This window comes from Malaclemys terrapin, chromosome 11, assembly GCF_027887155.1.
Source record: "Malaclemys terrapin pileata isolate rMalTer1 chromosome 11, rMalTer1.hap1, whole genome shotgun sequence".
Classification (NCBI taxonomy): Eukaryota; Metazoa; Chordata; order Testudines; family Emydidae; genus Malaclemys; species Malaclemys terrapin.
Window position 1 is genome coordinate 47,799,991 of NC_071515.1, and position 27,693 is coordinate 47,827,683.

At 39.0% G+C, this 27,693-nt stretch overlaps 1 protein-coding gene across 2 annotated transcripts in view; it reads left to right on the forward strand.

Annotated features, from left to right (window-relative positions):
• The first annotated feature begins 553 nt into the window (after positions 1 to 553).
• RBMS1 (RNA binding motif single stranded interacting protein 1) overlaps positions 554 to 27,693 on the forward strand; it is a 190,594-nt gene continuing 163,454 nt past the window's right edge. For both annotated transcript variants that reach the window (XM_054044684.1, XM_054044685.1), the window contains exon 1: positions 554 to 953. In XM_054044684.1, coding sequence (XP_053900659.1) covers positions 879 to 953 — 75 coding nt within the window. In that variant the 5' untranslated portion in view covers positions 554 to 878. The remainder of the gene's footprint in view (positions 954 to 27,693) is intronic.

Here is a 27,693-nt window from a genome sequence, read left to right on the forward strand (position 1 = left end):
TTTGATTACACTTGAGGATGAGGCACACCAGTTAATCTACACTTCAGGCAAATCTGGTAAGTGATGTACTGGTGTCCTGAGAAATTTTAGCCAGGAACATGTCCCCCCTGCAAGGAAATGTTAAAGCGATGCTAGTTTTTTCTGAACTAGATCCACTTCTGCACTGAGGCTTGTGCCCTGCACCACTGCATTCGTGCCAGCTATCTCAAGGCTCAAAGGAGATGATAAAGCAGAATCCAGCCAGCAAGGTCATGCACAGTGTGTGTTGCACTCCCCCTTCGGCAGAGCAGGAATATGGAGTCCTTCCTACCCAGAAGCGTTAACGCCGAATGACTTTTCCAGGGTTAGAACCGCGCTTGCCCTGATCCTAGATCACTTGTCGGCTGCAACGATGCTGCAGCCTGCGCCTGGGAGCGAGCATCCTTGCCCAGCTCCTGCGGCTCCCTAATGCCAGTAAGTCCTCAGTGGTTAAACTCCAGCCCACAGCTCGAGCCCAGCTGGGCCTAAGCACCGCCCCTTGCCCCCCTTCCCTCCCCTGGCCCCCTCCCTCAGCTGCCTGGCACCGAGCGCTGCCGCGGCTGCAGTTCACACTTGTATTGATCGTTTCCCAGTGCGCGGGGCCGTCGGAACCGGGCTGGCGCTGCTGCCGGGCTGTGGCTGGGCAGGGACTTGAGGAAACTTGTGGGGGGAGGAGAGAGCGAGCCTGTGTTGGGGGCGCGCTGCGGTCTCTCCCTGCTGCTGCTGGGAGGAGGAGGAGGAAGGTTTGGGCTCCGCTGAGGAGAAGCTGCAGCAGCCAGAAAGGAAGAGGCAAGAGCGAGGCATTTGGAGCCCCCTAAAGTGCCCCCCGCCCCTGCACTGCAGGCGACATTTCCAGCTTCATGGGCAAAGTGTGGAAACAGCAGATGTACCCCCAGTACACCACCTACTACTACCCCCAGTATCTGCAGGCTAAGGTACGGTACCGGCGGCCGGGCTGGGCTGGGCTGCAGCTGTACTTGCTGGATGTTGCTAACTATAGCCCGAGGCCGGGAGGGGGCTGCGGCGGGGGGCGGGATCGGGTTACACACTCAGACAGGAAAGAGCCGGCAGCCCCTTCCTGCCTCTGCCACCGCTGCTCCTGTCCCTCCAGCCGGGGTGAGGGGGAGCGGGGCGGGGGCTGGCTTCGCTGTAGGCTGCACAGCTGCCTTCTCCTCCTCTCCCCACCCACCCCGTGCTGTCCCTCCTCGCCCAACTCTGCCTTGCCCTCTCCGCCGCTCCCCCATCCTCCTCCTCCTCCTCCTCCCAGGGATCAGTGGCGTGTCTCCTCCAGAGCCGTGTCCTCAATACCCCTCCCCGTTAAATAGAGATCAGGGCTGCGAAGGGCATTTCTGTGCCCTTGTCGGGCTTTATTGGGCAGCTCCTAGGATTTGGTGTCGCCTCCGTCCGCTGTTACCCCTTCATTTTAAGCAAAAAACGGAGCCGAAGTTTAACGCCCAGCGCCCAGGCTGCTGCTCTCCATTGTAGCTGCTTTGTAACTTTCAACTGGGAGGGAGGGTGCTTTCAGCTCAGCTGCTGGATCTCATTTAAAAAAAAAGTGTGTTTTAAATGTAATATACTCGCTAGGCTGGTTTCACCCACACATTGGTTTTCCTTGTCTGTTGGTTAGACCTTCAAAAATCATTTTTCACAATTGCTGAACTCCTGAATTTAAAGAGAGTGTCAAAATCCAACTTCTGCCTTTAATGTTGTGCCCAGTGAGCTGCTGATTGCAGATAAACGGTTGTTCAGTTGGTTTTTGATAATTTGGGTGGATTTGAAGTCTCTTTCCGCCCTTTTTTTGGAGCCTGTAAGGGCCGACAGTCCCACCGCTCTAGAAGCATCATGCTGCAAATTGGCAAATGCAGAGGTGGTTGCATCAGCTGTCTGGAACATTTAGCATAAGCCTCTTCAACCACCAATGTCACTCCTCACAAATCACAACAGGTCATGTGTGGATACAGTGTGTGAACTTGCTTGTGCAGGTTATAATCAAGCTTTGCTTGCTAGTGAAAATATATCTGGCTTTGTGGCACTTGCAGAACAATCTCCTCTTAAATTGTGAACTTGATCAAATGTCTTGTTTGTTGTACCCCCTGTTTTAAAGTAAAATATGAATTACAGTATTTGGCTGAAAAATAAAGTTTGACAATCATGAGAGAGTTTAAAAGTCAACAATGATAAGGCATTGAAATGTATTTACTTGTAGACCGAAACTGGTAGGAATATTATGGTGAAAGACATTTAAATGATATTGAATTACTAAATTTTCTCTCAAATGTGTAATCCACATTTTCAAAGATATGAAAGTGAAGACTACTTATAGTATTGTAGTTTAAAGAAATATTGTGGAATAATCAAAACTACTTTTTAGATGCCATGTATGCTTAATGTATCTCTTAAAAATAATGCAGCATAGCATGCCTAAAGAGCAGCCTGCTGTATCATTCAACACTGAGCTGGATGAATAATAAATAAATACACTCAGGTGAAAAAAACACTTTTATCCTGGAACATTCACCTTAGTGATTTTTATGTACCATTAGTAAGTTAGAAACAAAGTACATAACATTTAATATAGATAATGCAATGCCGCTTTGTTTGTTTTTTGTTTTTGGCCTGTAAATAATTGAAGAGGGAAACTGAAGAAGATACCCTAATTACAAGTGCAAGCTATTGTAATTTATGATTCTAGAAATCTGTGAGCCTATGAAATAGCTTTAAGGACCATCTTCTAAAAGTGGGCTTCCTGTATAAGTTTTTACTATTGATTTGTGTTGCAGTCAATGACATCTTCAAAACATATCTTGCAGTCTTTGCTATAAAATTACTCAGACTGAAATCACATTACTCCTCATCTTTTTTTTTCAGCTGAGTGGAACCCACATCCATTTGACCTACATACATGAAATCACAGATTTGGTGATTAAATCCAAATTTCCTATGTTTGAGATGTCCTGGGTTTAAAAAAAGAAAAGAAAATTGTAGTTCCTCACAATAAATAAAAAGGCGGATAACTGTATGCCTCAGTATGCATAAAAGTATGCATAATTCAGCTGATGTAAGCCAGTTTCTCTTCATAAACCTGATCTGAAAGTGTAGAAAAATTACTTTAATTCACAAAATTCAATTGCACTATTGTTTAGATCAGAAACCAACATATTAGGTGACAGTCTACATTCTCTAGTAATTGAAGTAAAATGTCTGTGGTCTTCATTAAACAACAATTGCAACTGTGCTGGACAGCATTTGCTAAAGCTGTAGCATGAGGGTGAGATATTACTCTTGTTAAAGGAATATACTCTCCTAAACCAGAGCTTTTTTGCTTCACATTTTGTCCAGATCTGAATAATAATGGAATAGACACTGATTAACAGATGAGCTGCAAATTTATAGTAGGAGATTGCTGGGACTGTTTAGAAGATGAATCTTTCCACAGAAGTATTAATTAGAAATTACAAAAAAATTTAGTGGACCTGTAAGGTTGAATTTTCATATTGTAAAGGACTTTGCCTCAAAAATACATTATGCAATTAAAATGATCCAGTCTTTATATTTTTATTAACATCTCCATGGCCCTATTAATGAAATATTCAGTTATTTCAGCAGTATACTCTGCTGAAATAGGGAGAAGGGAAATAGTTTGCTGTGATTCAATGACCCCTCCAGATCCAGATGCTGAACACAGTAAAATAGATTATTGAGCCCATGGACTCCAAAAAATGTATAGAATAAACAATGAAAGAGAGAGTCCTGGCTTTAGCATGTAAAATAAATATTTGTGGCTATTTAAAAAAAAGTTTGAAATTTTGTTCAAAATAGAAATTGAACAACATTCGGTGTCCTCTGAGGAGCAGCAGTATACATACAATCCAATGAGTTATGATTTGACATGTCTACTTAGTCTTTTGTACTGTGTAATAAATGTGTGTTTATTTTGACAATTCCTGTATCACATTATGTGTGATACCTCAGAGATGCAATTTTTGAAGCATCATTGTACAGAGTATCAACTCTTCGAAGTTTCTATATATCCCTGCATGTGTTGCGATAAATGAGACTATTTGTTTTTCACATTTCAATTACTTTTTTTTAATAAACTTTATTATTGAACTCTTAGGTTTCTAAGAGAGATTCTCAACTTTCAAATAAAAAAAATTCAGCAAGTATCTGTATTGTGGTAATGCCCAGAGGCTTCAGTCAGGATCAAAGCCCTATTGGGATAGGTGCTATACAGAGACAATCCATTTTATTATGTCAGTTCATATCACAGCAATGGGCCAAATCCTGCTTACCTTACTCAAGTGAGAATTTTCATGAATACTGATTTTACAATAAATATATATACAGTACATAGTTTTTAAAAATATATTCATGCTTTGTTTTCCCTTTGTTGAATATGAAGTGGGATTCAGGAAAATCTCAAAGGATGGACTACCAACTAAATATCATAAGCAGATAGACAGCTTTCCTTACACTTTGCCATATTACATTCTAATTCTATTGACTGGTTTCCATTTTACAGTGGTGATCTGTTTATACAAAATTTATTGTCTGTGCATGAAGATATTCATTTCTTTGTGCTGTTTGACAATATTTCTTTAAAGATTTTTATTAATCTTTATTTTTAATTTAGACAATGATTTTGTGGTGGTCTGTTTAGTTACCAAACACTTTACAGTAATTAATTAATACTATTTATGATTATGGAATCATATTTCCTAAACGGTACAGTAATAAGATACAACCTTTCATTTCAGAAATGAAAGGTTGTATCTCAGAATGAAGTTTTGTTGTAATATTTTTGTAGCATGCTTCAACTGGGTAACTTAATATCAGCAAAATTAACGTTGTAGCAACTATGAAAGGAACTAATATTTATAGAACTTGATGGTGCAGGTTTTATCCCTATGAAGTATTACTCTAACTTTAGAGGTAGTAGCAAAGATTGTAAATTGATGCAGAAAGCAGATACATTTCATTAGGTAAAATAATTTATTTTACAGGCTGATAGCCAAATTTAAAAGGGGAAATTAAAGTTTTACACAAGCCTCACTGGTGATGAAAAAGCGAACAGAGAATTTATTGAAACGAATGTTTACATTGCTGTTAAAGTAGATATGAAATTGTCTTATGAAGTGACAAAGGACAGTCCTCACTTTTGTGTGTCAAACTAAGCAACATATTGCGGTGGAAGTGTCTAATGCAGCATGGTATCTTGCTAGTACAAACATCTTCGCTACTGTATTCAGAGAGCTCTATACTCCACATAAATCTGTCATCCTTTTAAATGTACCATAAGACAGGGGTGAAAGTAAGATAAAAGACTTACCCGTACGGGGGCCTGGTGGGGTTGGGGGTCAGCTTCCCCCAGCCATCCCTTCCACACTACCCGGGGCTCCGGCAGCGATTTAAAGGGCCCGAGGCTCCAGCTGCGGTAGCGGTGTCTGGGAGCACCAGACCCTTTTAAATCTCTGGGCTCTGGGGCAGCTGCCCCTTTTGTTCCTCTTCCCCTCCTCCCCCCCACCCCTCTGTTGGTGGCCACTTCTTACCAGTATACTGTACTGGCCCACTTTCAGCTCTGCCATAAAACTGCTAAAAAGTTTGTAATGGCTTGTGATCTTATTCCTGAGCTATGCAAGAGAGACATTTAAAGATAAATTAAGAGGTTTTTCAAAATTGTGATATGTGACCATAGTCTGGTTTTTAATCAAAACTGAATCCCATTATTCTCTAAAAAGTTTAAGTTCAGATAACTTTAACTTTTGTTTTGTGCCCATTAATGTATTTGCCACATTTCACTACAATAAATTATTCCTAATTCTAAGTACACCTCTACCCCAATATAACGCGACCCGATAGAACACGAATTCGTATATAACGCGGTAAAGCAGTGCTCCGGGGGGGGCGGGGCTGCGCACTCTGGCGAATCGAAGTAAGTTCGATATAATGTGGTTTCACCTATAACTCGGTAAGATTTTTTTGGCTCCCGAGGACAGTGTTATATCTGGGTAGAGGTGTAATTAGTCAGACTTTATTCTACATGTATTATGATTCTGTGTAGTATCTCTACATACTAAATTTGTTCTGGCAAGTTAAATATTACAATAATATATAGAACTGTCTGTAGCCAGAGTAGTTTGCAAGATTTAATAGTCCTCTATCACACTGTGTGTATCAGCATTCTAAAACTTATTTTCATTTTTAATACTCGACACAGGAATAATCAACACAGAGGAGTAGAAATACCATGAGTTTTAACTTGTGAAATTTCATGCCATTCTTCCACAGAAGATAAAACTTCCCCCCACCGTTTCTCAATGGGAGAAGCTTGGATGTTCCTTTCTTTAACCTCTGGATTTCTCTTGAACTGAGAATCCACTGGAAGCCAGGGGCATCTCAGGCAGGCACATTGCTTCTGCACTCTGCCTAGTCCTGGTGGCTGCATTGGCTTTTGGACAGCATGCTCTGGCAAGGGTTGTGCTTTTGTCATCTCCCACAAATGTAGCTGCCCAAAGAATCCCTTCAAGGAGGTTCCAAATTATGGAAGAGGAAGAAGTCTAAGTTACTACAGACTCCAGCTGTGTTTGGAGGGGGAAGAATCCAGCAGAGCCATGACAGTTACCTACCTCCTCCAACTCTGTGGAGTCCTCACAGAGACTTCTGCAGGGGGCAGAAGAAACATTCTGCAGAGGTGGCACTCTCTCTTTTTCCTGACTTCCCAGGCCTATGTCTGCAGGTTCAGGCTTCCCTCCGCTTGAAAAATGACCCAGTTATTGTGCGCGCGCGCGTGCACACACACACACACACACACACACTCTCCCCCCCCCCTTCCCTCCGCATATATCAGTTTGTTAAAGAAAGTGTAAGGATATATTTGTGTTTGGTTTTTCAAACCAAAACATTTAGAGAGGCAACCTCTACTCTTGTCCCAGTTAAATCTCCTTTTAGCTTTATGGCTTGTTTTGGTAGCTGACTATTAACAAGGAGTTGAAATAAAGCTGTGAGGCTAGTGCAGAAGTGTAACGATAAAGTGAGCGACTTCTTTCCAGTATGTATGAAAATGAAGGCCTGAGTCATCCCAGGCATAAGCTGGATTTGGCACTGTGATAGCACTAATTTAACAACTACAAACCAAATCCTGGTCCCTCTCTGTGAATCAGCTTTGCAATAGACTTAAATGGGACCATGATTTGGTGCTACCAATCTTATGGGAAGGATGTGCCATTAAGCAGCAATGAGAAGCAGAGATACTCTTTTGCAAAGCTTTGAAAAATTTACCCAATGCTTGCTTCCCAAGGCTCAGCCTATTCACCAGACTCAAAGACACTTCTGCCCCTAACCGCAACCCCTCCTGGGCCAGGCTTCTGTCTCCAGTCATGCCCCATCTGAGTATGGGTATGGCAACTCACCCAGGGTAATGCTACTCCTAATGACAATGGTGGATGACCCTGTCAGCCACCCTAACTGCAGCAGGAGCTGAGACATCCTAACTTCTCTAGCAGTGACGGCAGCCAGATTTGTCTCTGCAGATTCAAGAAGACAGCACTTCACTGGTTATCATACACCCACAAGGCCTAAAATCTCTTTCTTTTTTTTAATTATTATTATTTTATTTTTAATGAAAGCTTAAATTCAGCAGAAGTTGATGGCTCTCACTCAGGAAAGATCCCTACTTACCCAAAGTGGAATTTCATGCCCTGCTCTTTGCCTTTTACAAGAGGAAAGCTCAATAATAACCTTTTAAATGTAATTTATATTTATATTTTTGGTGCTGGTCCAGCAGGTGGTCAGCACATCTCAGGATCAGGCCCTTAAATTGTTTCTCAAAACTACTGGGAACTTAAGCATACTTAAATAAAGAGAGAAAAGGAAATATTTTTTTTCCGAAGGGTTCATATTACCATAATAAACAGGTTTTTCATAGTTTTCAAGCTTGCCATGGCAGAGAGCATAAAAATTACTACAATATTGACTTGACTTTATAATAGTATTATGTTAAATCATTTTTCTATAAGAACTGTAAAAATGGATTAGTGGCAGTCTTAGACTCCATATCTAACTAATCAAATAGTGTCAAATCCATATCTGCTACTCTCTCTTCTGGTTTTTAGCTGAAACAACATTCTTTGCTGCTTTCACAGTCATGAAGATATAAGATTGTCTACCTCCACAAATGTGGATGGGATAGAAAGCTATGATTTAATGCACTTTTTCCCAAATATCCTCTTAGTAGAAACAAAGTATGTCTTTCCTTTTTAATAACCAGGGTGTATATGGTGAGAATTTTGGAATAATTTATTAATTGTTTTAGCAGGTTTGCAAATCATATTACAGAATAACATATGATCAACAGGAATCCTCATTCTATCAGCACAACATATGGTATGGTTATAATTTAGGGCTCTGTCTGCCTCCACCTACCTGTGAGAGTCTCCTGGGTGAAATCAGTGGAGCAGAGGTCTCCAATTCAGGCAGTTGTAACAACAGAATTAACCATTCCACTCCCCCCCCCCCCCGAAAATAGGAAGATTGGAGAATAAAATCCCCTTGGAACACTGCTAATTTTTCAAACCTAATCTAGGATTTCTGTTTCATTTCAACAATGTATAGGAAGCAATCTCTTATTAGACCAATAATGTGTGGAGTGAAAACTATAGATTTTAGAATGGTAGTTCTCTGCTCCATTCCAGGACAACGTTCAGAAAATCCCTCAACTGTGATCTTGACAGTTCCATTGATTCTTTTAAATTACCAAGTCATTTGTGAATAGTGTCTGGTCTTTTAGATATCCACAAATCCAGATTCTGTGGTGAAGCCACTGACTTTGCTTATGGTAGGAGATCACCATCTTTGCTGCCCCTCTTCTGCAATTAAAAACTCCTTTTCCTGGGCCAGTGGGTTTTTATTCTTTCATAAGTCTGACATGATAGCAACTACAGTACATGTCACTAAGTTCAGTAAGAGGAGCAATACCCCCTCTGCTAAAATTGCTTTGAAAATGTTTTAAAGCACAAGAATTGGAAGAAAAAAAAACATTTGATTTTTGGAGCAATATTTATATACAGAGCCTGACTGTAGAATCCTTATTCACACTGGTAGGCACTTACCTTTGACTTCAGTGTGACTGTGCGTGTGAGCAGAGAATACACAATTTGGCCCTGTGTGTTGCATGCTATCATGTATTATTTTAACCAGGTAAGTACTGTGGGAATTATATCAAATCATGTTATACAATCCATGGCTACACAATCTAACTTCATGAGATTAGGATGCATTCTACCTGGACTTGGAGTAGAAGGGATTATTCTCTGAAAGTCATTGGGGGATAGAGGATTTTATACCTGGTAAGGCACTGTCAGTGTAAGACACAGGGTATTCTTATCAGTTCAGTTATGGGAACATGAGAGAATGAGCTCCATGGTTCAATAGAGTACGGTTTAAGATTGATGTCTGTACGGTACCATTTTCTACTGAAAGATGTGTGTCCCCAATTCAGTGTTTTCGGAATAATCTCACAAACATCTTTTGCTGATGAATTTATTGAGTATAAATAAAGTGCCCTGTATGTGGTAAAAAATGAAAGAACAAACAGACTAACATGACCCTTTATTTAAGGGGATGGCCTCTATTTCCCTGGTTATTGAGGAGTTGGAGCCAGCCTCTTTCTCCCCATCCAGTGAAGGATGCTTCCATATGAGAAATACATTAAATAGATGTGCCAGTCTAGTTAGGTTTCTCCTTTTCTCTATGGGAGGTTTGAAATGCAAACAGAGAAAATTAATTATCTATATGGTCAAATAGACCGTATGGAAGCATGTTTCCTGAACATGGAGCACAGACACAACCATGAAGTAAGATAGCCTTCTTAATCCTGAAGATGAAAATCATTATAAACAACTGTTAGAGGCCCAGGAAACCTGGTGAGCAGCACAGGAATGGGCTGAGGTAACATGGGTCCCCTGGAGAGAATCAATGTAGAGGCCTTTGTATTTTTTGCAAGATTGTGAAAATGACACCAACTTTAAGTCCTGTTTTCTCTGATGGGGAAGTGGGGTTAGGAGTTGCTTTAGGAAGTGGGGTTAGGGGCTAGTGTCTAGGGCCAGGTTAGGAATAGTCATCAGTTGGAGGTGCCCCCTGAGCTGAGAAGCTTTGTGGTAGACAATCCCAGCTCAATTAAGTTTCGATACAACAGAAATCCACCTGACTGAGATGCAGTGACAGAGGCCTGTGTTCAGAGGAGATTGAAATCAATATGGTATCGAGAACACTGTGGCTTATGTTTTAATAGAGGCTAAACAAAGTCACAAGCAGGTAACAGACAGAAATATAATTTTAGATTAGTTGGTTATAAACTGGTGAAATACTCTCTTCTATATTTCTTCCTATGGACTTGTCTGGCCATGATACCCGTATTAATGGTGACATGATTAGTTACCAAAGGTTACTGTTCAGTTTTAAGAGGTCCCTTTAATCTATTTTTAGTGAAATTATTATGTTATATTGCATGCATAGTAGTCTTTTTTGAAAATAATTTTTGGCCAGGCTGAGCATATGACAAAAATAAAAATCTATTCAAATTCATCCACCACCCTCCATTCTGCTATGGCATAGTTTGTCTATCTGTTAGACTACATGCAAAAGGCTACATGTTTATCTACATGCAAAGTTACAGCAGTTTAACTAAAAGTGTGGTTGATTTATAATGGAGTTAAACTGGTGCAACAAGCTGTGTGGACACTCTTAAACTGATATAAACTTGGCTAATATCACTTTATCTTATGCTGATTAGGAACAGGTTTAAGCTAAATTGAAATAAGCCGCTCTTAAAGTGAAATAAGAGTGTCCATACAGGGTTTTGCATTGGTATAAAGAAATTTGGGTTAAAAACTGGTTTAAGTTAAATCAGTGCAACTTCAAGGCCTACGACAGAAAGAAAGGGAGAAATACAGAATCCATTACAAACATATCAGAAGCATTATACCTAGGGTAGGAACTTACAGCCATATTTTGCCCATTTTCCTCATACACAAATCCTATTGATGTTAATGGGACTTGAGTGAACTGAAGACAAAATCCTGATCCTCTGAAAAAGATTTTGAGGTTGCGGTAGATAATCAACTGAATGTGAGTTCCCAGTGCGACACTGTGACTAAAAGGGCTAATGCGAATCTTGGATGCCTAAATAGGGAAATCTTGAGTAGGGGTAGAGTGGTTATTTTACTTCTATATTTGGCTCTGGTGTGACCGCTGCTAAAATATTGTGTGTCCACAATTCAGGAAGGATGTTGATAAATTGGAGAGGGTTCAGAGAAGAGCCAAGACAAGAATGATTGAAATATCAGAAAAGCTGTCTTAGTGATAGATTTAAGGAGCTCAATTTGTTTAGCTTAACAAAGAGAAAGGGGTGGTGATTACAGTCTGTAAGTACCTACATGGGGAACAAATATTTGACAATGGACTCTTCAATCTAGCAGACAAAGGTATAACATGATCCAATGACTGGAAATTTAAGCTAGACACATTTGGACTGGAAATAAGGTGTATATTTTAAAAAGTGAGCATAATTAACCATTAGAACAATTTACCAGTGTCGTGGTGGAGTCTCCATCACTGTCAATTTTTAAGTCAAGATTGGATGTTTTTCTAAAAGCTATGCTCTAGGAATTATGTTGGGGGAGCTCTATGGCCTGTGTTATAAGGCAGGTCAGACTAGATGATCACAATGGTGTGGAATCTGTGCTAAGCCAGAGTAAATGGCCTTTACTGTTGGAATTTCCATGGGGGTTGAGAACAGAATTCCCCTGTATCTCAGGCTGTGCAGCACCAGCACAATCTCTATAACAACCCATGGGCTGTAATAGCATCCTTAGCTCCTTCTTTCCCTCAGTGTGGAATATTTTGTTGAGTTGCATGTGAGGTGTTTTGGATTCTCACAGTTATGGCCCCACTGGCCACTTTCCCTCTGTATTACTGGCCTGTTCCACACTGCTGCCTCTCTGCTGAGAGTCTCCTGTCTGACAGAACCATGGGGTTTACTTGGCTGGGTTTATGGCTTCTCACATCCATGGGAGTGAGGCGGCATGAGCCGACCCTGAAAGAGGGCAGAATATAACTCTTAGGTTGCCGGTATCTATTGAGTGAAGTTGTTTGTATGTAACTGAGAGCAGTATTTAGCCCACTGCATGCTATTAAACATTTTAAGTTCTTTGTTTAGGTATCTGAGCATCAAATGGTACAAACTATTCCAGCCACAATAGAGTTATTGTTTCAATATTTGTGACTGAAGGGTGTTGAGGGAAATGGAACAAGCTGTCTTAATACATGCTGTGAGATTTTTAAAAAATAGATACAATATTTCAGCTCTAAAGCCATCCAAAATGACCTACAAAGAAATAAATCAAATGAATGAGAATGGGACTTTTGGAGGCCTTGCAGCAAAATGTCACATCTAATTTTCCATTTTCAGCGTACTGTAATATTGATATTTTATTTCAATCAGGGTGGTAGTGGAGGAGGTTAGTACTTCAAATTATCAGTAGCTGCAGAATTAAAACAAGGGTATTAGTGACTCATTTGGAAAAGCAGTGGCTAATACATTCTGTCTCTAAGAAAAAGCATTTATGAGGGGGCATATGACATAAACTTTGAATTTCATGAATAATGTCTGTGACCTTCTGATTTCCACTTGGTAGCAGTACTGATTAATGACAAAAAGGCTTTTGATAAATGCAGAAGATAAGAGAAAAAAATTGATTGCATGGGAGCATTTGTTGGGGGACATCTCTGTAAACAGGATCAGAGACTCTGAGGTGCCTCATACAAGGTAGGTCTAATATCAGTATCATTGTTTTAAAAAGAGAGGATCTGAAGGTTTGTTGCCTTTCCTCCTTCTGTTTCATCACTGTGAACTCTTGGCATGGCATGTGCAGAATAAAGACATAAAAGGGATTCCCTTTTCTAGTGTATACAGTCTACAAATACGCAGATGGCATTTTACTAATGGTTTCAGACTCCATTCCTCATCCTCTTTGGGACAATATCTGGGGTAAACTGTTTAAAATGTGAGTTTCTTCTGCTGGCACAACACTACTGTGTTACAGTAAATAAATTATGGTTGAGACAGCAATTTCATTACGAGTTTGTTTTCAGGCACTTATAAACTAGAAAAACCACCCCTTTAGGCAGACATTTCCCATTCTTGTTCTTGCACGAGAGGTGAATTTGTTAGGAAAGTTTGGTAAAATTATACAAAATTCTATACATATAAAAGCAAAACAGCTGACGGGGGCTGGAGCCATAACTTTGGATTTCCTAATTTTGACTTCAAATGATCAACAATAATTTTACATTTACACAGTTTTTACACTCAATACCATGTTTGCTCAAAAGAACTAATGACCACAGTGTGAGTTCTTTGTGTGCTATAACCCTGAATTATGGCCAGCTCATTTAAATGAATGATCTGATATGGTATGCTTGTGAAATTCTTATTTATAAAAGATGCTGGATTGTTATCTGTGAATTCCATCATGGGTAACACGGATGGACACACATAGTAACTTTTTCTACACTGCCTCACCCATGTGTTCGATCTCCGATCTAGAGGGAATACCTCTTGGATTGAAAAAATAGGTCATTTTCCAAGTTCATTCAAATCTTTGTCTTTCTGCTGAGACTGGTATCCAGTATCCCATTTATTTTGTAATTCCTTAGCCACAGAATCCACCCCCTGCTGTAGAATACTGCGCCAGAATCTAAGCTTTCAGTTTTTCGAAATAAATTGAATTTAGTATCAAAATAAATTTCAGATGCATTTTATTAAAACTTCCATTTTTAATTTACATGAGGTTGCTGCAGAATGTCCAGGCTGCACCGGATTACTGTTTATGCCAATCCAGGGATTTTAAATCAGAATTTAGATGCAACTTGCTATGGAGCACATGGGGCCTTGCTGATATCAAGGGTGCTAAATAGTGCCTCTTGTCCTGATTATTTCTGTCATGTGCACATAGCTGCCAGTGTCTGTGCAGCTCCATATGTAACATTTCTTGTGACATGGCAGAGGTAGGACATGAAGCTGTGCAAAACTGGGCAGCTGTGGCTGGAGTATGTGCTGGAGGGTGTCTGGGAATGAGAAGCTGCGGATGATGGTGTTGTCAACCCCTGTGGTTTTAATGTGAGGCTTGTGATCAGTATTTATAAGAATAGCATGGGCAAGAAAGAAGAGGAAAGGAATGGGGGAAGGCTCCAAAAAGGTGCATGACAGGATTAGCCCAGCCTCCATTACATGTGTTCTCCTTTGGTGGCAGGTAAAACCATAGGCAGCTTCTTGAAAGCCACATTCCATCCCTCCCTTGCTCTGGCAGTGGCTTCTTGCATCTAGCCACAGAAGTAGCTTTCATTTACAGGGCTGCATGCTCAGGGATCAGCCTGCTAGCTCACATTTCTCTGCTCCCTTGGTATTCAGTCATCGGGGGAGGTACGTTAAGTGGCCCATAAAGCTAAGAGTGGACCAGTCCTCAGTCTTATGTTGCCTTTTTAGATGGGAAAGAGGTGAGGGGAGAAAGGGAGAGAGCACAAAGCAGGAGAAAGGAAATGAATAAAAAGAAAATAAATATAAAAGAGGAAAATTGCTAGGGGAAAAAAAGACAAAGGGAAAGAATCGGGCAGGAAAGGGAAAGAGAAAGAAAATGCACAGAATAAAGGAGAGAGTACGGCATCTGTCTGGAGATACTTCTAGCTGCCAGCTAGCCAAGAGGAATTCCTGTTTCAATACAGAGAGGTTGGAAGCAGTGTTCTGTAGGAGCTTATGTTCTAGTCTCTAATAAAGTTCAGTCAGAGTGAAAGGCGTGATTTTTCAGAAAGAGCTGAGTTTTGCCTGGGCTGTTTAGCTGGTGGGCAGGACTGCTGTTGTGTGGGTTGTTCTGATAGGATTGTCAGAGTGGATAAGGTGCTTTGGAGGAAGGATGTGGGGGGTTTATATTGGCAGTCCTGAGCTGCTCCAGCCATGCTGTGAGAAATTATCCATGCCACGGAGTTGTGTGACTTGGGTAATTCCTTGCTTGGAATTGAAGGTTACTATTTCTATTCATTTCCTGTAGTTTATTGCAGGACTTTTCCATTTGTGTCTAGTGCCTGAGAATGGGGTGAATGTCAGGGATTTCCTGACGGAAGGAAGAGGAGAGGCTATAAAAAAAGATTCTGAACAAATGAAGCTTCCAAAAACTCTTAAAGTCACCCCCTTCCTCCTTTTTAAATACATATTTAGTTTTAGATTTTCAAAAATTCACCCATCACAATGTCCCTGGGCATATGTACAAATCCAAATAAAAGAAAAAATTAATAAAGCAAAAACTAAACAAAATACACACCCACCACCAGTCAGACTGTTAACATACCTCCTCACAAATGAGTAGACAGGTGAGCAGTGAAACAAGCATCTATCACAGCATGTATATTTCTAGAACAATATGTATATTAAATGTTGTATTGCAATTCAAAATGTGCAGCACATCAGCCAAAATATCAGTGACCTAAGCTTTATATTTTCATGTCCTCAAATTGTGTGCACATAGATATGTGCTTTCATACATCAAAGTTTATATTACACCTCTACCCCGATATAACGCGGCCCAATATAACATGAATTCGGATATAACGCGGTAAAGCGGGGGGAGGGGGGTGCACTCCCAGCGGATCAAAGCAACTTCAATATAACACGGTTTCACTTATAACGCGGTAAGATTTTTTTGGCTCCTGAGGACAACATTATATCGGGGTAGAGGTGTATTTATAGTTATACACCTCTCCTATTTGTGCCATTCCAAAATACTTACCTGTCTTTCTTAAATCAATGTGAATTCAGCAGGCATGTGCCAGAGCATGTTATGCTGGTTATGTGTCGATAGCCAAGGAAATTCACAAGAAGTTTGCTTGAAGGGGAAAAAAGCCATCAATTGGATGGGTGGATCTATTACTTGGAGTAGAAGCAATATCCCAGCTTCCTCCAGTGAGTGGATAGAAGAGCTGAATGCTTAGCTTAAAGGCTCAGTTATCCCTCCTATGGAGTGAATAGCAGGTCCAGCTGAAGATTTGGACTGCTGAGTGCACCACAGGATAGCTTCTTAGCATCTCATGACAAATACTGGATATAAAGGAACATTATTTTATTATTTTAATGCCTGATTTTTTTTTAATTGTTGAGTGCTCTCTGTTCCCATTGTAGCCCATCATGGGGAGGCTGTCACCAAGAGGTCACATACAACTCACATTTTTCTGGTGGTGGTCTGCCACAGGGGACCATCATGACCCAAAAAGTGGATGCTGCTGTTTGGGAAAGAGGGTAGATGTGGGATGCAGTGATTCAGTGCATCTCTTCAGTAGCCTCTGACAGCAAGTGTCTTATGAATCCTGGCACATAAAGTATCCTTCCCTCTTACTTGTCAGAAAACCCTGAGGGTAAGTGTTGATGATAACATCACCTGTTCTCCTGCTAATTTCCCCCAGGTCTAGTATCTATTTCTAGTACAGGTTGCAGAGTTCTGATAGTTTTTATTTTTCGTTTTTGTTTTTAAATCTCTCACAGTACTGTTGATGCTGCTGATTGAAAATATGACAATGAATTAAAAAAAATCGTGACAGGCAGCCCTCTCTTCCACCTTCCTCAATAGCAATAATCCTTTGAGGTTAGAATTTGGTAACTTTTGGTTACTTTGACACCACTGACCCTTAGGTGATAGCCATACTACTGGTCTTTTGATGCCCAACTTCAGTAGCAGAAAGCATTGGTGAAAGGCCAGAGGTAGGAACTTTGTGCCTGCTACTTCTCCCATTCACTTCAGTGGGAGAAGCACTGGGCCCTAAAATGAATTATTGACATTGAAGCAAACTAAGTCACACCACAACTAAGGACTGCAAGGTGCAGTATATTGTTGCTAATAACACTTGGGGCTTGTCTACTCTTGGAAATTTACTGAAATAGCTATTCTGGTAAAGCTATTTCAGTAAATTCCCAAGAGTAGACAAGCCCTTTAGTTAATCAGATAGAGTGGGCCAAATTCATCCTTCCTGTAACCTCCATTGACTACATTATTCGGTAGTTAATATTTTTTTTCAATTTGTTTTTTGTTGTGTTGCTAAATCTGCTAATACAATGGAAAGGTAAATAAATAACTATACAATCTGTAAATATTCATTCACTCAAGTCACTGGGAACTTTGCCTGAGTACGGAACACATCATTGGACCCCAAATTTTTCTTGGGAATACTAATGAGATTCTTCATGCCCTTGTATTGTGCTTTTTTTGTAAGTTATATTCAAAAGCTATATAACTACTTTTATTTGTAATTTCAATTTAAGAAGTTATAGTTTTATCATAAGAAACTCAGGCCTTATAATGAGAGAGCAAACCAGGAATAGGTTCCTTCATGTTACATACAAGTACAAATTTAAAGTTGTTAAATATATAATATACCACATACATAATGATCTTTTATGAGCTGTAATTAAAGTACTGTAATTATTGGAGCAGGAGACACATTCTGCCGTGTTACATCCATGCAAATCCACAGAGTATAATGAGGATGCATAAGAGTTCGAGAGTAGAATTTGACCCCAATATGATGAAAGGACTCCATTTTGCTATATGTCAAATTCTGTTTCAGATATACAAGTGCAGCTCCCATTGACTTCAAATGGAATTGTTTTGCATCCAAAGGCAGAATTTGGCCTTCTGTTTGAAAGCATAAGTTCTCTCCAATTACTACTTCATAAGGATGGAATGTATCCCATGACTGATATGTAGCTAAGAATTCATAATCAAATTATGCATTAGAAATAGTTGAAACAGATAATTCTTTTTGCAAAGAAACAGATCATTATGTAACTAATTAATGTTTTTCAGTTCTTTCAAGAAGGGCCAAAAGTTTAAATCAGTTAACTGTAAACACAGGTTAGCAGCGGGGAAGGGGATATATATTTGTGGTTTTTAAATGTATATGTATTCATTTTCTGCTTATTCTACTTCAAATTAATTTGTTTGATGAGAAATTAGACATTTTATTTTGTGTAGTTGGTTTAGCCTTTTTTGTTTTTTATTTGGACTCTCCTGAGCATCCAAGTTTTTATTTTGCTGTTGATCAGGGAAGGTCTAAATTTGTGATGTTAAGTAACGCATTTCCAAACATACAGATAACTGTTCCTACAAGGAAGGAGAATTTGCCCCTAAATCCTCATTGGCATCTGCACAGAAGCATCTGCAGACTTATCAAGTGAAATTTGCATATAAAAATAATCTACAACAGAAAAAAGTACGGCGTTATTGAACTTGGTTATCCACATTCAGTGCCACTAAGATCAACAAGAATTGTATGAATTCATCTTCTCAATGGGTTAGGGAGTGTATCAGAGCAGCACTTGGTGCACATGGGGAAAGTGGGGCCAGAGGTAGCTCTGTGCCCCTTTTACTTGCCTTCTGATCATGCAGGCTGCTACTGAATCAAGTCCTAGTATAAACTGGAGCTCTGGATTGCAAGAACACGTTGTTCGCCAGCCCCTCTTTCTCTTTCCTTGACTCCTTCCAACCCCAGCCTATTCCAGAATTCTTCCTTTCCCATGAGGGGAGGCAGAAGGGGAATTCTCAGCTGCTGCCACTGGGTCAGCACAAAGAATTGCTGAGGATCTGGCCCAGTAACTTTATTTGAAGAGAGACAAAATGTTTTGGGATTTTTTTCTCAAATAGTAAAGAGTATATTTGGAACTGGAATCAACAGCAAGGAAAATACTATTGTTATTCCTATATCTCCTTCTCCATATATTTCAAATTAATAATTTTGTAACTGTCAAAGACTAAGCATATGAAGAACTTTTTCTGCAAAGTAAACTCCAAACTAAAATAAAGATATTTTTCTGCAATTTCTTTAGTATCTAAATACATTTATAAAATATTGCTTACTTTAAGCTATGGCAAATTGACAAGTTAAGTCTCTGTCCTGTCATATGTTCAGTGTGAACAGACCCCCTGTGACCATGCAGAACCTTCTGGGCTTCATTGGGTCATTGCGGGTATAAGAGTTGTTCATGCTGAGTGCTGCTAAAATCAGGGGGATTCTGTTCAGGGATGCACCTTTGTGGAATAGCTTGCAGGACTGGGGCCTAAGTGATTAGCTTGGCTCTTATATCAATTTTCACAATATTGAGCTCTTCTGTGCATGATCCCCCAAACACGTAATCATGTGAACAGTGCTTTGAACTATTTCTGTGAGTAAAAACTACTCACGTGATTAAAGTTTTGCAGGTTTAGACCTAAGTGCAACCTCTGTTTTACCTGTAATTCTACGGTGGCAGACTTTAGTTTATCTGTTTATCTGAAAGTTTATCTGTTATGTGAGACTGAACATTGTGTTGGTTGTTAGATATACATGTAAGAGGTTGAGGGCAAGCTGGAGAAATTCATTATTTTATTTTGTTGTAAGACAGCTAGTTATGAAGAGCACATCTTGCAGTATTTAGCACAGAAAAAGGCTTCTGCAGCTAAGAAGACTGGCATTTTATACCAGTTCTAAACAGTTATTTCTTTGGAGAAATTTCACTGCCCTGCTGGGATTTTCTTTCCTTTATGCACTAAATATAGAAGCAATTATATAATGGAAACTTGGAATGTGTAAGTGAGATCCTTTGGACAATAAGTGAACTTTCTTCTTATATAGAATTAAAGTTCAGGAATGTACTGTTCTTTGTCCTACAATTTTCTGTCTACACACCCAATCTGCAGTTTCTAATAACTCACCACTCAGGGACTGCACATATTCTTGTATTTCTTGCCGCAGATGTATATTTTTGTAGTCAGAAGATTCCTTTACATTGAGAAAAATAACTTCATAGTGATTATAGATTATGATTGATGGTGCCAATTTCATATGGCTTATGTGGGAGAATACCTGTTAGAACTTGGCAGAGATATTTTCAGACTAACTATAAATTGTGAAAGCACTGAAGTATTTCTGATGGCTCTCAAAATGTACATGCTGCATTTGCAGAATATGTGCATTCATTTTTCATTTATTGAAGCCATCATTTGTTAGCTTGTAATGAATATCTTCTCCAATGCAAAAGAGACAAGCAAGCCAAAGATAACAGAGCTTGTCTCTGTTCAGAAAAATGGCACCACATGAACGGAATATTAGGCTACGGCTATAAATGGCAGCTTGTCATGCTGAACAAGGAAACAGCCAACCCACTAGGACGTCCCTAGCTGTGATCTAGCACAAGATAAACATAAAATCCTAAAGAAAAGGTAACTGTCACTTAAAGTTAAGTGTAAAAAGCACAAGCTTCATTATTGTGCTGATCCTGACAAACCTTATACAATGTTTACAATAAGCATTGGAGAGTTGCCTAGCACTGGAGTGTACACAATTAAACAGCAGTTGAACTGAGCTTTCATGTCTGCATACAGCTAAAAGACCTTCATTGTACTCATATAATAGTCATTCTTGGAACTTTTAACATAAACAAGAACAGAATATATTAATTTGTAATTTTATCCCATGATATCTGAGTGCATGGGGAACATAATTTTACATTTTGAACCTATGGAAACTAGGGACGAATTAGGTATACAATAATAAGGGCATAGAAAAACACAAGCTCTCTTTTGACTTGTGGGTATTTGCATTTGTTTGCAACCATTGCTCGGTATTCAGCTAATCAGTTTATTGCAAAGTTAATTTTGATTCTTATTGTGCACCTTCACATCTGCAATAAATTAAGATCAACACATTGGTCCCTCCCTTGATACAGTTACTCAGAGATATCAAATGCAAATAGACTATAGATGGAAAAAAATAAAGGTATTTTTAAAGTGACGGGCAGATCAGTGTTTTTTAAAATTGGATTAAATTGAATTGAAATTTCAATTTGGTATGCCAATAATACAATAAATGTTTCAGAGCAGTTCATAATAACAACAGAAATATAGTGACATAGGTAATTCTGTTTTTTCTATTAATTTTTTTTTTTAAAGAATGATGAAACTTTGTGAAGGAGAATAAGTTTATAAATCTGTGAATCATTAAAGTTCTAAATGTGTTTCTAATTCTAAACTAATCTAATTTTTTTAAAACTAAGTGTCTGTTAAGAAATATAAGGACCATATTCTGCTACTTTTTTATGAAAAATTCCTGTTGATATTAGTGGAAGTTCATGCATGGAATTATGGCAGTATATGGGTTTAAATTTGCAATATTTGAACTATCTAAATCTAGGGAAATTAATTAGATTGGGTGACATTTATGGTGGACTGTAAAAAGATTAACACCAATCATACTATCCTTCAAAGCATTCTGCTCCAAGTTTTCATAAGTATCTACAACTGATGGAGCACAGTTTGAAAGCATGTGAGTAACAGAAGGAATCCATATGCCCAAAATACTCTACATACAGTTTGGGGTCAAATTCTGTCCTTAACTGAGCAGAATAACCATTTGGCCTATGGTATTTTCTAGGAGTAGAAAAGGTAATTTCAGATAATCATTCAGCTATATTAGACTTAATTATTGTAGAAATAAAATATCAATTGAAATTGACATGTTTGAACTACCTTTTCTCTTTAGGTTCAGAGAGCCGTATAAGTAGAATGATAAATTGTAAATGCAAATCAATATAGTTATGTCATAATATCTGTAAAATGTTTTCTACACTGGAGTAGAGAGGGTAGTAAGGGGAATAATAATCCAGTTTAGGCTGATAAGGATGCAGAGTTGAGTTAAGTGTTCTTTGAAGGTTCTTTCTTTCTTTCTTTCTTTCTTTCTTTCTTTCTTTCTTTCTTTCTTTCTTTCTTTCCAGTTTTGAGAAAGTGCCATCTTGTAATTCAAAAATAAAATACTATTAATATGGAGAGCACAGGCTTGATAGTATTGTTGCTTAACACAGAGAACTGAGCTATAGTGCAGTTGGTGGAGGTGCTTTTCTGAAAATAGGAAAGTAAACAGAAATTCATTAGCAGTCTTGCAGCATATTTGCTAACGATGTTAGATGGAGCTCTCCCAAGCAGAACCATCAGGTGATCTGTATTATATGCATACACAATGACTTTAAGGCTGTTTAAAATCTATTTTCTCAACCGATATTCACTGTTCTTTGAATTAGTTCTTTTTTCCCTGGATGGAGAGCAAGGTGTCATCATTGTGCACCAACTGCTGCCATGTTGTATCCCACATAGTCTTTTTTAATAAGCGAATGCTCATTCAGTAACTAACGAATTCTTCCTTTCCAAAACAAGTAGGTCTTTCTACAGAGTGGGAGGTTCCAATAGAGCTAGCATTTAAAGTGAGACTGACATGCATTCGTACCCGAACTGTGTAAATTAAGCACCAGTAACAGTGTAACATTTGAGTGGGATTCATATGTGTTGAATGTAAAATAAACTGTTCATACTGGGTGGGTGGGGACTGTTTTGCATAATATGCCTACACAGCTGAGGCCATCCATGGTTTGAGGCAGGGATCGTTATTCAGCTGTACAGAAACAGTCACCTACTGGGCTGATGAGGAGGTCAAAGGAGAATGTCTAAAGCTAAAGGTATCAGAGGGGTAGCCGTGTTAGTCAGAATTTGTAAAAAGCAACAGAGGGTCCTGTGGCACCTTTGAGACTAACAGAAGTATTGGGAGCATAAGCTTTCGTGGGTAAGAACCTCACTTCTTCAGATGCAAGTAATGGAAATCTCCAGAGGCAGGTATAAATCAATATGGAGATAACGAGGTTAGTTCAATCAGGGAGGGAGCTCAGCAGTTTGGCAATATACAAAAACCTGTAGGAGAACACTTCAACCTCCCTGGCCACACAATAGCAGATGTAAAGGTAGCCATCTTACAGCAAAAAAACTTCAGGACCCGACTCCAAAGAGAAACTGCTGAGCTCCAGTTCATTTGCAAATTTGACACCATCAGATCAGGATTAAACAAAGACTGTGAATGGCTATCCAACTACAGAAGCAGTTTCTCCTCCCATGGTGTTCACACCTCAACTGCTAGCAGAGCACCTCACCCTCCCTGATTGAACTAACCTCGTTATCTCCATACTGATTTATACCTGCCTCTGGAGATTTCCATTACTTGCATCTGAAGAAGTGAGGTTCTTACCCACGAAAGCTTATGCTCCCAATACTTCTATTAGTCTCAAAGGTGCCACAGGACCCTCTGTTGCTTTTTAAAGCTAAAGGATCGTCTGTGATATGCTGCTGGTCGTTACAGTGGAGGGTTGGCACCATGATGGAGTAGTAATAGCTGTGTCCACTGTGGATCATCAAGCTTTGCTAGCTCATTTAGAGAATTTTTTTTTATTCTCTATTGTGTATCAGTAATGGCTGCTGGGAGGCCAGTGTTCTACACAATTATAAAACTCTGCATCCTGGGTAAATCCTGTTTCTTCCTCCATGGCCACAGAGGACCCCCTGGCAGCTGCACCAATGCTTTCCCTTGGCAATTCCATGGTGACTTCATACACAGCAAAGTGTGGGGAGGAATGGAGCCACCAGTATAGCTGTATGAGGTGTGGAAGCTTGCTGCAGCCACTCCTGCAACCTCTGGGCAAGGAGGATTTCTATCCCCACCTCCGTGCACATCTCCCCGATGCTGAATGCTTAGGCTGGGCGCTGGTGTGAGGATTTGGCCTGTCATGTAAGCTCCCTCAATGGAGCTTCTTGGCCCACTAGTTAAAGAGGAACTGAAGCAGCAACTCAAGCCTGAATTGGGACCTTGTAAACTACCAAACAGCAGCCAGTACCTATCAACTTCACCACTGCAGAGAGTCCCTGTTTCTATTGGCCTGGTTCAGATTAGTGCATTTTAAAAGCCCTAGCAAACCTGAGGGCTTGTCTACATGCTGAGTTGTAGTATGTAATTAAAAGTGTGATGTTTAAATTGATTTAGTTAAACTGGTGCAACAAGCTGTGTGGTCACTCTTAAATCAATATAAATATGACTTATAAAGATTTAGTTTTAAGTAATTTAGGACAGGTTTAAGCTAAATTGAAATAAGCCACTCGTGAACTGAATTAAGTGTCCACACAGGGCTTTGAACCAATTTAAGTAAATTGGATTAAAAACTGATTTAATTTATCCCAGTCCTCTTCTCTTCCCTGGGAAAGGAGAGCTATCACAGCATCTCACATCTTAAATATTCAGAACTTCCTTTCTCTTAAATGAAGAAGGCACTGAGAACTGCGAAGGAGGATATCTGTATTTTCTGGTACTGGCCCCAAAATGAGGTTGATATAGGAGTCTTAGGCTACATTCTGCTTTTTTGCACTAACATAAATCCAAAGTAACACCACTGATTTTAACAGAATTTTGACTTATCTGTGAAATTCCTCACTTTGAAACATATGATTTTGATAACTTTAATATTCTAAAAATGACGTACTAAATTAACATATAATTGCTTTTAAATTTAACTCTGTCTTGAGTTTTCTTGACCAGATACATACTTTTACTTTCTGCTCATTGCCAGCACATTTTTCTTTAAAAATACTTGATGGTATTCAGTGGTAGTTATACACTATCTTCTCTTTGTACTGGTGCTATTCATTCTACTGTAGATAACGGGCTAACAGTGTTTCCATAATAAATCCCTATTAGCAAGGATTAGTGCTAGACTGCAAAGTTTCTTTCTGGGTTAAAACTGAAAAAAACCCAAACAAACAGGAACTCCACTCCAATAATACTTTTTAAAAACTGGAAACAATGTTCTGTGATCTTTTTAATTGCAGGAGGACAAAAGAGACTTTTTATTTTTCCATGCTTTACTATCACATCTGTAATATAAAAACAGTTTTTAAAGAAATGAAAATGGAGTGATGTGCTACTCCAAAATTTTGGGTTAGTGCCTTTAGACAATAATAATAATAATAAAATTAAAAGTCAAAAATTCACATTAACACAAATCATTAGTAAAAATGACATGCACATGCAGAATAAACCACAAATAACGTAACCTACATCTTAATGTAGACTCTCTCTTTCTGGATCTGATTGATTCCTGTACAGAGGGTTAACACAAAACATATGTACCACTTGAATGCTATTATGCCCTCAAAATAGGGCTTAAGTGGTGCACAGGCATTGATCTGGTCCTCTACACCAGAGGTGAATTTCATCCTTCTTGCAGAGCCATACATTAGTTTCACTGATATTGTTTAAGAAGATGATCTCAGTAGATCTGAATTGCCCCCATACTGAGTCAAATCCTGCTCACCTCAGTCCCACGAATAGTCTCAGGCTCTCAGTGGGACTAAGAGTCCAGCATTGCTCGGAAAGAAGTCATGGTACTGACTTCAGTCACTCCTCCCATTCACTTCATGGGGGAAATACTATGTGAGCAGGGTTTGGTTCTTTGTTTTGTCTGAAGAACTTTGGACCCAGTAATTTAAGTCATGCAGAGTGGTCCCATCAGCATCAGTGGAATTGCTCAGATGAGTAAGGGTTGTAGACATGGACCATAAAATGAAGTTCCCTTGAGATTATAACATTATTTCCGTAAAGTTGCACTGATATAGTCTTAAAAGAATTAAAATTATGCTAAATTCCATGCAAGCAAATGCTTATAGTATGAGTTCCCAGAATGTTGCTATCACATAGCCTCATTAAGTATTTCTCAAATTTAAATATCTTTACTGATTCAAAGAAATAAAGGCTTAGTTTGCCTTAAATACTAACTCCCTTTGAGATTTGATAGATTTAATAAATAAATAAGTAAGTTTAGGAGATAAAGCAGCAAGAACCAGGCCATCTTCTAGAACTAGAAAAATATAAAACCCCATAACTTACTAAACTAATTGTGGTATTAAAATAAAGCATCTTCAGATGCTCGTCTTCCTTTCATTTTTGCAGAAATTAGACAAAAATTGACAGAGTCTGTGACACTACATGAATTTGCAATTAGAAGAAAAGAGAACTATCAATACACTTTAGTTTTCAATAAAACCTCTAAGGATGTGATCCTAAAACACTTACTACCAAGCATGTCACTCTACTGAAGGCAATAGGATTACTCACAGCTGAAGCACTATGTTTAGTAGTAAGCATTTGCCCTAGGATTGTTGCAGGGTTTCCAAACAACCATTTTATTGCTCCCAGGGTACGCATATCTTCTAGAAAGTTAGTAGTTTTAACATACAGAAAACAAAGAACAAATATAACTTTTCTTATACACAGTCACGCTACTGAGAGTGTGTCTTTCTCCCCCTCTACCCTCCTTCAGTGAAAAGTGTGTTCTTAACTCAGGTTAGCTAGCCTGTGTTAGCTAACTTGGGTTAAAATAGTAAATAGGCTTTTAACTCGATCTGTTAACCTAAATTAAAAGCTGAGTTGCTGTGTCTTCATTGCTATTTTAACCGGAGTTAGCTAACCCAAGCTAAGAAGAGTTTTTTTTATTTTGCCAGTGAATATCTACCTCGAGGCACCAAGAACTCTGAGCCATCAGTTTTTAAGCAAAATTCCCCACTGCTTTCAGTGGCATGTTCTGCATAAAAATTGATGAAAAAAATATGACCTATGTTCTGTGCTGCTAGCTGAATGGTGGTGGGAGGCCAGCTGTGGAATGCAGGAAAGTGGTTGAATTACTGTAGTCATGCAGGGAATGTTGAATGTGTCTCCAGGTGGCAGTGAGCTATACTAAACACTAGGGGCCTGATTCTGTACAGCTTTTTATGTGCTTATATGGAGCCCACATACTGATTTTTGTTTTCCTTCCAGCCTTCTCTTGGAGATACCCAGCACACAGTTTAGATTTGGGACTGTGTTCTGGATGGAAGGATTTGAATGTTTACTGAGTTAATGCAATTAATTACGATGATAGCAACTAAAATGTTAACTGCAAACTTTGCAATTGGGGAGACAAATTACATATTGTATTTTAGTCAATAAAACCTGAAAATTGGACTTTGTGGTGGAAATTCCATTGTAGTGGCTCTGATAGAATGATTAGCATGTTTGCTACCTACTCTGTGTCTTCTTTGGAATACTGTAGCTCTAAAGAAAGAATAACTTATTTAACTTTTTTTTCTCCATTGTTTGTTTTATGATTTCTCATATTGGATGATTTTCAGATGACTTTATTTTAAAACCCCTGGCAGAAACACAGTTTGAGATTAATATTGACAGAAATATCCTTTGGTTAAAGATGTTTTTTGTTGTTTTGGTGATATTTTCATTAGCTATAAAGAGACTTGTAACTATTTTTAAAACTGAATCACATAGAAGCATATGGTAAATATGATGTAATGAACACCAACAAATTTATTATTAAATGGTCACATCTGATTGTCAAACTACAGAGCACTTTCTGCAACAACCTTTAACTGGAAACACCCTAATGAGAGCTATTGACAATAGGACTAAAACTTCTATTTATCGAGTGACAGTGTTGATCAACTGGTTTCTAGTTTTTATTTAGCTTGGTCATAAACTATTCTGTTTGAATCATAATTCATATTGTTTTAAAAAATGCCAATAGCATAGAAATGGCAATGGACTCTCACTCCTACTTTCTAATCCCCACCACAAGTAGGAGCTAAACTTTTAGGATAGGGCAGGGTTAGGCAACCTTTCAGAAGTGGTATGCCAAGTTCACTGTAATTTAAGGTTTCGCGTGCTGGTAATACATTTAAATATTTTTAG